This window comes from Mauremys mutica, chromosome 1 (assembly GCF_020497125.1).
Source record: "Mauremys mutica isolate MM-2020 ecotype Southern chromosome 1, ASM2049712v1, whole genome shotgun sequence".
Lineage (NCBI taxonomy): Eukaryota > Metazoa > Chordata > Testudines > Geoemydidae > Mauremys > Mauremys mutica.
Genome location: NC_059072.1, coordinates 30782766 through 30797189, shown reverse-complemented (window position 1 = coordinate 30797189; position 14424 = coordinate 30782766). Strand labels below are relative to the sequence as shown.

Below are 14424 nucleotides of genomic sequence, written 5' to 3'. Positions count from 1 at the left end.
AAATGTGAAGTTGCGGAACTATTAACTAAGGTTTGTAACCTGTCCTTTAAATCGGCTTCGGTACCCAATGACTGGAAGTTAGCTAATGTAACGCCAATATTTAAAAAGGGCTCTAGAGGTGATCCCGGCAATTACAGACCGGTAAGTCTAACGTTGATACCGGGCAAATTAGTTGAAAGAATAGTTAAAAATAAAATTGTCAGACACACAGAAAAACACAAACTGTTGAGCAATAGTCAACATGGTTTCTGTAAAGGGAAATCGTGTCTTACTAATCTATTAGAGTTCTTTGAAGGGGTCAACAAACATGTGGACAAGGGGGATCCGGTGGACATAGTGTACTTCGATTTCCAGAATGCCTTTGACAAGGTCCCTCACCAAAGGCTCTTACGTAAATTAAGCTGTCATGGGATAAAAGGGAAGGTCCTTTCATGGACTGAGAACTGGTTAAAAGACAGGGAACAAAGGGTAGGAATAAATGGTAAATTCTCAGAATGGAGAGGGGTAACTAGTTGTGTTCCCCAAAGGTCAGTCCTAGGACCAATCCTATTCAATTTATTCATAAATGATCTGGAGAAAGGGGTAAACAGCGAGGTGGCAAAGTTTGCAGATGATACTAAACTACTCAAGATAGTTAAGACCAAAGCAGATTGTGAAGAACTTCAAAAAGATCTCACAAAACTAAGTGATTGGGCAACAAAATGGCAAATGAAATTTAATGTGGATAAATGTAAAGTAATGCACATTGGAAAAAATAACCCCAACTATACATACAATATGATGGGGGCTAATTTAGCTACAATGAGTACAGAGTCATCGTGGATAGTTCTCTGAAGATGTCCACACAGTGTACAGAGGCGGTCAAAAAAGCAAACAGGATGTTAGGAATCATTAAAAAGGGAATCGAGAATAAGACTGAGAATATATTATTGCCCTTATATAAATCCATGGTACGCCCACATCTCGAATACTGTGTACAGATGTAGTCTCCTCACCTCAAAAAAGATATTCTAGCACTAGAAAAGGTTCAGAAAAGGGCAACTAAAGTGATTAGGGGTTTGGAGAGGGTCCCATACGAGGAAAGATTAAAGAGGCTAGGACTCTTCAGCTTGGAAAAGAGAAGACTAAGGGGGGATATGATAGAGGTATATAAAATCATGAGTGATGTAGAGAAAGTGGATAAGGAAAAGTTATTTACTTATGCCCATAATACAAGAACTAGGGGTCACCAAATGAAATTAATAGGCAGCAGGTTTAAAACAAATAAAAGGAAGTTCTTCACGCAGCGCACAGTCAGCCTGTGGAACTCCTTATCTGAGGAGGTTGTGAAGGCTAGGACTATAACAATGTTTAAAATGGAACTGGATAAATTCATGGTGGCTAAGTCCATAAATGGCTATTAGCCAGGATGGGTAAAGAATGGTGTCCTTAGCCTCTGTTCGTCAGAGGATGGAGATGGATGGCAGGAGAGAGATCACTTGATCACTGCCTGTTAGGTTCACTCCCTCTGGGGCACCTGGCATTGGCCAATGTCGGCAGGCAGATACTGGGCTAGATGGACCTTTGGTCTGACCCAGTACGGCCATTCTTATGTTCTTATGTCTTTGACATGATACAACTACACTTCCCTCTGACACACTGAGTGGGGACTTCAGCTCTGCTTTACCATCAGACTTTCATGATGAACTATTTTAACAAAATTCATTCTATTCCCTTCATTTTACTTTTCCCTTAAATGTAAAAATAATCTGAAAACTAAGCAAGTTTTCATGTCATATACTGCCTAATGCAAACTCTTTTCAAATAAAATAGCATCAGTGCTCAGTATCTTTGTACGCATAATACAGGCAAAAGATTAATATTTAAATACTGCTTCAGAACTATTACAGCATCAACTTTTGGCCAGGATTATGCATAGTGAGAACAATACACATGGACACAATAGTAGCATTACCATCATCTAAAGTCCTTGGGGTGCAGTACAACATAGATGGACTTATTACTAGCAACTCTTACGATGTAATAAAAGATTGTGTGTGATATGTCCACAACATATATAATATATATTCAATGGAATATATTCAATGGAACGTTAGAGCAATATATTCAATGGAATGTTACAGTACTGAAAAATTATATGAAGAATTGATTATGCACACAAGCAACAGCTGCTTTTCAAAGTTAAAGAACTGATATTTAAAACAAAATTAATACAAGTGACTTGTCCACTTTAACAGATGAACTACACAACTAATGAAAGTAAGTACATACTGATTCCTATCATAATGAGAATATGGGGCAGGCAAGAGGAAAAAAATCTATTACTTTGATTTCTGCAAGGACAATCTGGATTTCAAAATGTGGTTAGCCATTCTCTGTGAAATCTTTTGGCAATTCCAGGTTTGGTAAAGATATCACTCAGTCGCAGCCATAATGGATTGGTGACATATCAAAACAGTGTCATGCACGTGTTAGAACCTTTATCTGGGTTATCACACAGACACTAGGGTTGTATATCTAGGTTCAAAGACAATACCCTCACCTGTGGCACCAAACACAATATCTGTTTTTTAACTGGTTCTATCTAAAGACAATTATGGTTATATACTAGCTTTTTCTTCTTCTTTTCTTTAGGATTCAATTCAGTATAACATCATTAAACATATCTGTGGCATTCTGAGTCATGCAAGCTGCATAAAGGCCAAAGAAGATGACCGTGCAAGAGGCAGAGAGAACATATGCTCAGAAATCCTGAGGCTACTCTCAGGAGATGGACTACAATACTTGATGATCAGATTGGGAGAGTCAGACTCCACCCCAAAGGAAGAAGAAGCTGCATACACCAGGTTAGGCAGGAGATAATAATCTCCTGCCTAACCTGGCGTATGCAGCTGATTTTGGAAAGCATTTCCCCCAGTGACTTGAAAGTAGTGTACATGGATGTGTATTACAGGAGCTTTATCAGCCAGCAGCTGCAGAAGCTCTTTCTCTGTGGTAGGGCCTATGTATTTTAAATTATTATGGACATTTGCACGCAAACATGTTTGTTTTTCAGGGTTCATCTGAGCCTGGATGCTTATTGCTTAATTAGCTGGTTAATTTTTATGATGACTTTGAAGATTACAAGAGCTATAATACGTTAAGTACAGAGTATTATTTCTCACTGAAGTCATAATACTTTGTTTGTATCACAGTCATCTCCACAGTAACTAACTGTGATTAATATTAGAGGCTAAGGATTTGACTAGAGGAATATAAGCAAGAGACAATTAACTCTTTAAACCAAGCTTGGAAAACTCATGAAAATATATTAGCTCAGTCACAAAAATCTACTCAGCTTCTGTTTACAATGATGACTGATATTAACAAAAAAAAATTGTCTTTTATCAAACTATTAAATCTCACACACACACAAACCCAAACCCGCAGCAAATGGGCAAGTAGTAGTTTGCAAAACTACTTCAAACATACAAATGCAAAGATGGGAGGAACGGAGGAGTGAGGGATTATAAAGAATAGTGCCAAAAAAATATTGTGGGGAGGCAAACTGGATTGCAAAATTAAAATGGCAGCTAGATAATGAAATCCTCTTGGTATTTGTTTGTTTTTTTTTAATGAAACACTGCTGAGATAATAAAATGTTTCAGAATTCTATTCATATTGAGGAACTCACCTCCTTTGTGACACTAACTGTATATTGTAACACATCAAAGGCTGGTCAGAACATCCCGCAAGATAAGCCATGTAAAAAACCCTCCTCCTTCAAGCAAAAAATGACTACAACTACCAACCACATTCTAATTAATAAGGCCGTGATGCAACAATGAAATTACAATATTAAAATTACATAGTTTAAAAAGGATTCTCTTCTTAATCGGCAGCTAAGATTTCAAACAATTTAGCCATAAGCAAAGTATAACCACAATGCCACTGAAAGGGACAATGTCAACTAACTTAAAATTTTTCCCCTATGTTACTAATATCACCTTGGAATATTGGAAATTAAATTAATCTACTGTAGCTTTCAATGTTTATACTGTTAGTGGTTTTTAAAATTTCACTCATAAGGAAAATATAGTGGTCATTTTCACTTTTGTTCATACTATATCTTACTTTCCTGTTCTCATGCACTAACAAAATACAAAAAGTATTTTTATTTCCAAAAGGGTAACTGAAAGTTTTCATTTAAATTACACATTTTTAGTCATCTTGAGTTTTGTAATAAAATACACAGCCACCAAAACATTTTAGGCCTCAGATATAGTAAGCTGATAATATTCTTTAAAATTATGCAGTCCTTTACCAAAGCCGTCAAACCAGGTTCATCACAATGTAGTATATAATAGCCAATTTTCATACCTATTTCCCCCAAGAGAGTCTTGAAGTAGTCTTGTGAGTTTTGAATCTCTGTATGGTACATGAGTTGCCTTCTTACTTTTATCCCCCAGTGCACTTATTACGTTGCCAAGTGCCAGCTAAAAAGATGACAAATTTTACAACAAACTTATTGTCAATTTTAAGAAACCTTATTTAAAAAAGTATTTGTTACTGACCTAGGTACAGTAATTTTGTTATGCACTAGTGTATATTTACATGCTTGCAATAATAAATTAAAATGATTGTTGTAATCTGCTGTCTTTATGAACAAGCAGGTTATGTGGCAAGCATATGCTCTCTTAATTGATCCAAAATGAGGGTCACGTAGCAGTATTCATCATTTTGTTTTGTAACAGCCAATTTGATGATTGTTAAATTTATAAGCTATTTCTCATACAAGGTATCTTCCTTATTATATTTAATTTTACTAAGTTTGGTTTAAAAAACAACCAAACATTTTGCATCAGTATTATTGTGACACAAAAATGAGCACTTAACACCTTTGCAGATATGAAAGAAGGAATACCCTGAATTTTCTGATTTATTGAGGTGCTAGTATAGAATTCTTTAGTTGTGATTTTTCCATTACCATAGACACTACATTGTTATGGCAAGTGTTTACATGGTATTTATAAACAATCTATTGCCTGGATCCTGCAAAAGCCTATGTACACTTGACATTCCATTTCCTTCAATGGGATTATTCATATGTGTAAGCATTTACAGTATCAAGGTCTAAAATATAAAGGAAAATAACCACTTTCTTTGAGGTCTTTGCATGTATGGCATCTCAGCTATATTTGTTCTTCTTAATATATACCACGAGGTGGCACTCTGTGCAACTAATTCCCAGTATATTCTTGTAAAATGTCTTAATTGAGCCAACAATTATAAAATCTCAGATTCAATGTTACTTTCAGTAGTGTTCCCATATGCTTGAATTTGTTTAAGTCATTTGCCACCTATGAATTACAACAAAATGCTATAAAAGTAATTCAGTGAATTAAAATTTTAATGTTTAAAGTATTTTTTCTAAGTGCAGTTATGGTGACTTTATAAAAGCAGCATCTTATCAATCAGATTTTATGCATGTTATATTTTTGTTACTAAAGCAAGCATGTAAGATTTAAAAAAAAACCAGAGAAACCAAAAACTCCTGCTAGCTCTGCAGAGTCAATACAATTATGGGAAACTGAGCTGAACTCTGTTATGCCTCTCACAATGTTAATAAAATTGTTAACTAAGCTTCAGTTGCAGAATCTTTAGCACTGGTGATACATGAGCCAGAAAGAAAAAGAAGTTATGTTCCGATCACAGGCTAAGTGTGCAGTCTGGCTGTTAGAAGGCATGTTTTCACCCATAAAATGAACAAATTTGGAACCCAGTCCTGTAAAGAAAATTGCAAAGGCAGATCCTTATACCCACAAGAGCCCTAATAAACCAACAGGGCTCCAAGCAAGTGCAAGGATCAGAGGCTTGACATGGAATCACTTAAAGACTGTCAATTTCCCCTGTCTGTCTACTGTCTGGGTCTTTCACACAGCAACAGGGGAGAGAATTTTTTTTTTAAATAGTAAAATTCAATTGTAAAATCATCGAAATAGACAGGGATAGACATGGGACCAGAAACTACTTTAATTTTTTTGTTTTAATGAATTTTATTTCAAGTTGATTATGTCCTTTTAAAGAAATATTTTGATTTTCATAATATGACTATAAGCCTAGCAATCTACTATATATTTTTTAGTTTTATTTAAAATTTTACTACAGAAAACATATTTTAATTATAGCTTTTGTTTGCTGTAAGTACAGTACAATGTGACTGCCGCTACAATAAGTAGAGGGTACACTTTATCTAAAAATATTTTCTGCAGGGCCCAAGTTACTTTCAGAGAGAATTACTGATACCACAGTTTTCCAATTACAGTCTAGTGCAACCCAGGAATTGTTAACAAGCATGGGAACCTAGTTAGAACTCCTATACATTGTCATTTCTTAGCTCTCATACTGAAGTCTTTATTTCTGAGCATCGCTAAACATTTCCACTTCAGAGATTACTCAATGGAAGAGAATGAAAAACAAGAAAAGAGGTTAACAGCCTAACAAAACAAGTCTTTAATCTTACTAGTCCACAGTTGATAGAAATGCCTTCTTTTGCTCTCTCTCCAGTAGCTCCTGTACGCTTTAATCTTTCAGATCCTGCCAGATCAACAAAATGGAACTTGGCAGTAAGTGTTTCAAACTCATTCGTCTGAGAAGATTCAGAAATCATCTTGTTATCTGTCACATTGTCCTGCAACAAAGAAAGAATTCAAAGTTTTGCAACAAGAAAAAATGTAAAACACTTTACTGCGTATTAACAAGGCTCAAATAGCAATTATTTGACAAGGGACAGTGCTGTTCCCTTCTATCTCCTCAATTTATTAATCTAATCTCTTTTTAACAAAGCAACTACTCCCAAATCCCCCTCAGGTTTAGCTACACACATGAACATATTTTTCATAAAAACCCAACTTGAGACAAATATCAGCACCAAAATAAAGTTCCACACGAGTGTTCAGCCTAAAAAGCTCCAACTGCTTCTTACTAGAGAAAAACATTGTATTAAGAAATGCAAAAAAAGCTAGACAGCCGGGCAATAAAGTTTGATCATAAACCTGGATCTTCCCAACTCACCCCAATAATTGGTTAAAAAATGTATTGGTTAATGCATTGTGTGTCACTTTCTAAAGTAACACACATTTGTTTAGTTCATCAACCTGCCAAAATAGCTAAAGATCCACCGATTTACTACTCTATACTTCTAATCCTGATCCGCAGCTATCATTAGGGCATCATCCCAGACCTTCATTGTAGAAAATGCTTATTTTCTTCTGATTCTCTTCCCAGCTGCCACTCTTATAGCAGAACCCACATTTTAGACCGGGGATGAAGTAGGGGCAGGAGAAGGGAGAAAAAGGAAAAATTCAACATCTCCATCAAGGTAGTAACAAATGCTACCAGCACACCCTAATCTCTTCAGACCAACTGCATAAAGTCTGGCGGGCACCTTGTCTTTGGTGGCTTAAGCTATAGGAGGGTTTCAGTCAGTCACTCTCAAATCCACATCCCCATGCATGGCAGCAAAAACATTCTCTTTCATTGCCATTAGGCCACCCCAAAGCATTTTTTAAGAAAAGAATTAGTAGTCCTTATCCTGAGGGAGGTCAGAGAATTTCAAACCTGCCCTCCAATGTCGCCAAAACATCACCTGCACTATGGGGTTTAATGTCTCATGGCAGAAGAGCCCCCAGTACAGTATCATGCAGATTGTTGACAAGTTCATCTACCTAGGGCTGCAAGCAAAGTTCAAACAGTTGCAGCAAACTGGATGTTCTCTGACGAACAGGTCTCACCACCTCCTGCATGAAGCCTATGTCATGCTTATGAATGCAAAAATAGCTTTGCGCTGAGACAAAGTTCAGAATCTACCAAACCTGCATACTGCCTGTACAGCTATACCAGTCAGAAACCTGGACCTTCTTACAGGCAGAAGTGGAGCAGCAAGAGGCATTCCATATGCACTGTCAGTGCCAAATTCTGAGCATAAACTGGTTTGACTTTGTGTGAAATGTCACAATCCCAAGATCTGGCCTTCCTTCAATCACATGTTATATTCAAAAGCACCACTGAATGTTCTTCAGCAGTGTCACCAGGATGGACAAAAGCACCCCAGCACAAACTCTCGATCAATGTGCAAACAGGTGCATGTCCTGACCTTACCTGGCACCACATGTAAGGCCACCCCAGAGATTCATGGATTCACAAGACTGAGAATGATCTGAGAATTTCACTATACCATGCCTGGTGTGATGTCATCAACTGTGGTTACTCTGGCTGGTGCAACGGCCCTTAGTAAACTGTATGTTTGCTGCTGATGCTTACATTGGAGACTGAAGTCTTACCCATCCCAAAACAGGTACTGCTGCCTATGCTGTATCTAACAGTAGACCTCACTCTGCCCTGCCCATATGGCTCAATCCTACTGTAGAGGAAACCCCTGTGGGTTGAGAAGATCGTTCTTTCCCTATGCTTATTTATTTACTCCTTGGACCCTCTGCTAAGATTGCCATGAAAACAGACTAATTGACTCCCTTGTTGGCAATCTGTGCTGTGGACACGTCCACTGAAACTGGACTAAGACCAACTCATTTCATATAGACGTATTCTGCAAACTGGTTAAAATATTACAAATTTTCAATCAGTACTAACATGGGCTGGTTTTAAAATTGATGACCAGTTTTTGCATTCCATTAATAGTCCCCTCAGCCATTAGTGGTCTTTGACTGCAATGTTTTGTGGTTTAAACTTACTAGAAGTTAAGCATTTCATTTCTCTCAGGTGATTTTGTAGGTTTCAAAATAGAATATTACAGTGCATCATTTTTCTTAAGACTTGCAGTATCTTACTTCTGAGTCTGTAACAGTTATATAGCTAATTTATACCACACACACACGCACACACTCCTTAAATATTAACATATCTTTTCATTCTTGCTAACTTAGAAAATAAACTATAGGTTTAAGAACTTCTCTAAGTGCAGAGGGCATAAATGTAGAGGGTGTAGAACCCTTCCAATCCTCTGCAGTCCCAGTTGCCTACCCTCCCTGGGCAGCAGAGGCTTCACCTGCTGTGCTGTCTGCCAAAGGAGTAAATCTGTTACCCTAGTAACAGGTCTCTAGAAGCTACTGTCTATGGAAAAAAGCAAAACCTGAAACCTGAACTGTGGCTTTCCCTGCCCCCAACTGATTATTTATTTGTATTCCAGTTGTGCCCAGGGGTCCCCATTAGGATCAGGAATCCATTATGCTAGGCACTGTAGAAACACAAGAGAGCCTTTTAATCAGCTGAAGTTTGGGTTGCAGGATCCAGTAATGTCATATACCACATCTTCAAAAGATCTTACTAAAGCCCCCCAGAAAGGAGGATGTTTAACTAGTATTGTCAACTTCAAGAGATCAAAAATCATGATTCAGCCCGCCCCAAAATCATGGGAATTTTTTTAAAAAGACTATGGGGGGAGGAGGTGTTTGTCCTTTGATTTTTGAATTCTTTCTGCACATCTCTTGTGTGTGATTAGTTTTGCCCACTCTTCCAAATTCATTGAGTGATGATGACTTTGGACCCTGTTGCAGGAGCTCTCACCCTCATATCTTCCTGGCCACTGCCCAGCAGTTCAGCACCCCAACCCTCACTCCATCTGTTCGGCCCCACCATCAGTTCAGCTGTCCCAACTGCACCTCTTCTCCTTCTGTGGTTCTTCACCTCCTTCTCCCAGCCGGGGGGGGCTGCACTGGGGTCCCCCTCTCCCCGTTCCAGGAGTGGGGGAAAACTCCAAGGGGTCTTCACCCCTCTCTGCCCATTCCCAGGTCAGTTGGTGCAGGGAGGGAGAAAAGGGGGCAAGGAGCAGAGGAACCATCCTTCCCCCATTGCTCACAGGAGGGGAGCTATGGGGACAGGGGGTTCACCTTGGTTGGAACCCTGTGAACGACCAGCTCCCAATCAGTTCTTAAATGGGGCTCCACCTAAAACAGGGCTGGCTGGCCCCAGGCCAGACCACTGTGTTACAAAGTATTGCCAACTCTTGCTATTTTTTCACAATTACATGATTCTGGCTGAGGCTGGAGCCCATCCTTGCAGTGTAGTGAGAAGGTCCAGCCTCCTAGCGAATTTGAGCCCTATGATTGGTTGCCCATCTGCCTCCCTGGCAGAATAACCAATAAGAGGTGCCATAGGCAGGACTTCCTCTCCTCTTCCCACTCCCAATAGCAACTGAAAGCCTCTCTCACAGGAAGGGAAGAGGGAGCTAAACAGTCCAACAGTGGCTGATTCACATATGAAATTGACAAGTCTACCATTGCCTCCAGCTATGGGGTTGGTTACATGTGCACAGATTAGATAAAATTATTCATAGTGCCTAGCAAATGGCATGGTGATGAGTGAGATATTTTTACTAAATGTAATTCAAACACAGAACAGTTGTCTGACAAATTGATATTCACATTCAGAAAAGCTGTCACTAAAGCAAAGTACTGTAAATCTGTAATACATACAGTGTCAATTGCAGAACAAACTCTGGTTTGACACAAGTGTATAGTGAAGATGGCATGCGAACGTGAGCTTTGAACATTCATCTGAGTACTGGCCGTGGTTCGAGATAAAGCACCCAACTTCAAACACTGTATCATCTGTAAGAGAGACAAAATGTATACATTCCATTTTTTTTAAAAGAGCAAGAATTGCTACACTTGCCTGCCTGCGCTTTAGAAATGCTCTTGCTATAAATAGATTGTTTTCTTGCTCAACTAATGTTTCAGCTGCTTTTAAATGAAAACTGCATGGACTCTTATGAGCAGACTGAAGAGTTATGTGGTTTCACTGTAGCTTCTCAGTACACTCTTCTGAGCTTTCTACAGCTATATTCCTCCGTGAGAGACAAGAAGATATCCCTCCACCACTTAAAGCAGTAGTGTACTAGAGCACCATCTACAATACAATTTCCCAAGACGGGCACTAACAAGATTTAGGGACAGAATTTTAAAACCATTGCAGTAAAATTATTTTAAAAGTCATTATAAAAATGCTTTCCTAACATGGGAAAAGTAGTATACATAGGGCCTAGGATACACATATGCATGCTGGAATTACACTAGCATCATAAAGCTATGATGAACACAGCTCCTGTTCTTTCTTAAGGTATGTCTACACTACCTGTTGGATTGGTGGGCAGCAATCGATCCAGCGGGGGGGTCAATTTATCGCATCTAGTCTAGGTGCGATAAATTGACCCCCGAGCGCTCTTCCGTTAACTCCTGTACTCCACCGCGGAGAGAGAGGCAGGCAGAGTTGATGGGGGAGCGGCAGCAGTCGACTCACCGCAATGAAGACACCGCAGTGAGTAGGTCTATTATTCTTCACGTAGCTGAAGTTGTGTAACTTAGATTGATCTCCCCCCTCCCAGTGTAGACCAAGCCTTAGGGCTTGTCTTCACTACTGGGAAGATTGACGCTGCTGAAATCGATGCAGCGAGTATCGATTTAGCAGGTCCAGTGAAGATTCGCTAAATTGATGGCAGAGCGCTCTCCGGTTGACTCCAGTACTTTAGCTCCCCTGGAAGAGTAAGGTAAGTCAACTGGACAGCAGCTCCCATCGATGCAGCGCAGTGGAGACACTGGGGTAAGTCGACCTAAGCTACGTTGACTCTACTACGTTATTCACATAGCTAGAGTAGTGTAACTTAGGTCGACTTACACTGGTAGTGAAGACAACCCCGTACTTAAGTGCAGGTCCTATTTGTATCAATCTACAGACATAAAAGAGTGCTGTGTCTGAAACAAAAGTTTTCAGCTCTATTTTAAGCTCAAGTTAAATTGCTGAGCTTCAGAAGGTTCTGTCACTAATGGAACAGAAGACCTACATTTTTACTCATTATATTTATCAGAAGTTAGAAACCGTGGTATTTTCTACTCACCAGCACCACCACCCCCTGCCTGCATCTATGGTTTGAAAATGGTTAAACTTGGACTACAGTAAGAACTGGGGGGTGCAGGGGAAAGGATTGATAAACGAGTCAGGGTTTAACAAGTTTGTCCATCAAACTAGAGACAATCCATATTTTTATACTGGGGATGCATACGTTATATATAAACTTATTTTCAGTTATCACCTCTGCTTCTCCATTCACAGTTCGTGTTGTAACTCCTACTGTATAAATTCCTCCAGTTGAATCTTCGTGTATTTTGATATTTGATTTTTTATTTTTTGCATCGATATCACGTGTTGTATCAAATAGATCAAGAACTTCTTCATTGTAAAGCTAGCAAAAAAAAAAGGCATAAAAATGTTACTTTTGGTAATAAACGCTAAACAAAAACAAAACATCTACATATTACCTTTATATAACATTCTAAAACTGACTTCTCATAGGAGAGTCATCAATAATTACCATAAGGGCCACTGTATAAAATACAGCATTAGGAGATCAGTGAACACAAAAAAATGACTGGAGGTTAATTATCTGTGCACTTTTACTATCTAATTTAAGAAATATGAGCAATGTCAATTTGAGCCATGTGTCTGGGGGGAGGGGGGGAAGGGGTGGGGAGAGAGAAATTATAGGGTGAAGCGAACCCAGGGAAGGCAGTCAAAGCTAGCAGAGCAATTGCAGAAGCAGTCTCAGTGCAAGGCACCTTTGGACACCGATGATGTCAGACTGCTTTCTATAGTTTTACTTTGGACATTCCTTCCCCTCTGCTGTCTGACTGTTTGCTCCAACCCTCCTTCCACTCAGTCCCTCATCCCACTTGCCTGACATGTTCCTCTCTATCCTTCCCACTCCCATCTAACTCCCTCCTCTCAATGCCCCTTCTTTGTTTTTTACTTTTGGCTAATCCCTTCCTGTTCACCCACCACTGCCCTAGAATACATATAATATCTAAGTAAAACAAACAATACACCCCATCTAAAAATATTCCATAAAAAAATACCAAAACAACCACACACAATAACAATGTGAAACTGACATGGAACTTACATGTCATACTCTAGTTGTAAGTTAGAAAGTAGGTAGGGCAAAGTCTATTTAGATAAGCTCTTTGGGGCATTGTTTCTTACTCTACCTTTGTACATTGCCTAGAACAATGGGCCCAAATATTAATTGGGACCTATAGTCACAACTTTAATATAAAAGCAACACATATAGGATATTTTTCAGGCTGTTAGATATCCACAAAATATTTAGCCCTTAGAGAGCAAACATCCTCAAAGTGCTTTTCGAAATTAATTAATTAAACCTCAAAAAGCTTATGTAAAGTAGGCAAGTTTTATTATCCAGTTTAAGATTTGGAAACTGAGGCAGAAAGGTTAAGTGACTTGCTTAACCATGGTTAATCAAATTTGCAACTATTAACAAACAGTAATATTTGTTATAATGAATTACAGTCAAGAAAAACCACATCACTGAGGCAGATTAAGAAAAAGGCTATTGTCCAACAGCCTGAGAGAACCAAAACTTGGCTTAGCCAAAATTTTCAACATATGGGTGAATAAGTCTAGGCCTCTAAATCAATACTTAGGCACCTAATAAAAAGAAACTTAGTTTTTTAAGGTTCTCAGCGCCTAATTACAGTGCCTGAGATTACTGTGTATGCACTTACCACAAAGAATAGTGTGGAATGCAAATCCCATGCAGTGGCTTTTGCAAGACAAATTAGGCAGAAGTAACATTTTTATTTCTAGTTGTAGGCTTGACATACTAGTTTCTTAGCACATGTGGGATTTTTTTAAGTGTAGGCAGGCCCTCTCAGAGATCCAGAGAGGCCCAGGTCCCTTCCAGTTTTTGAGGCCCTAGCCATAATTTAAAAAAAATAAAAATAAAAAAGGCGTATGAAAACAAAATAAGGCACCAAAAAAAAGAGTGAGACATAATTTGAATATTTTTTTATTTAACAAATGTTTTTCTAGCCTTTTCCTGTGCAAATCAATGTACTAATTACTGAGGAAAAAATCTAGCTTTCATGCAATGTCACAGTTGGTATTAAGCATGGCAAGCCCATTCAAAAGCTCTTGTCCCATAGTTGAACGGTGATAGTTCTTAACTTGTTTCAACACGTTGAAGGTGCATTCACCTGAAGTCACTGTTGCAGGCAAACTGACAAAAATACGCAATGCAATTGGGATATTAGGAAACATCCCAGAGAGTCCAAGTTCGAGTATTTCTTGAAGCAATTCCTTTGGCTTGCAATCCAATTTAAAGTGTGTTGAATATATTTGTTTGAGGAAGATGACCTCGTCACTGAGATCTCTTGAGATTTCTTTGTTGTACTGTTGCTGAAATTGTTCAGCTGCAGAAAGTTGATCTTCATTACTCAGTCTGTTGAACTGCCAAAGAAACCCAAAAAGGGTACAAATTAGTCGCAGGGACTCAAATCGATGTATAAGACCTGATTGAATAGAGTCAGTGATGACAAGGAAGACACTGACCCTATAATGCTCCTCGGAATCGAATTC

The 14424-nt window shown here is 38.7% G+C and overlaps 1 protein-coding gene across 8 annotated transcripts in view; it reads right to left on the bottom strand.

The window, feature by feature from the left end:
- KIF21A (kinesin family member 21A) overlaps positions 1 to 14424 on the bottom strand; it is a 154526-nt gene that overhangs the window by 88005 nt on the left and 52097 nt on the right. For all 8 annotated transcript variants that reach the window (XM_045031605.1, XM_045031623.1, XM_045031627.1 and 5 more), the window contains exons 4-7: positions 12083 to 12232; positions 10470 to 10604; positions 6503 to 6670; positions 4360 to 4475 (exon numbers count right to left, since the gene is read on the bottom strand). In XM_045031605.1, coding sequence (XP_044887540.1) covers positions 4360 to 4475; positions 6503 to 6670; positions 10470 to 10604; positions 12083 to 12232 — 569 coding nt within the window. The remainder of the gene's footprint in view (positions 1 to 4359; positions 4476 to 6502; positions 6671 to 10469; positions 10605 to 12082; positions 12233 to 14424) is intronic.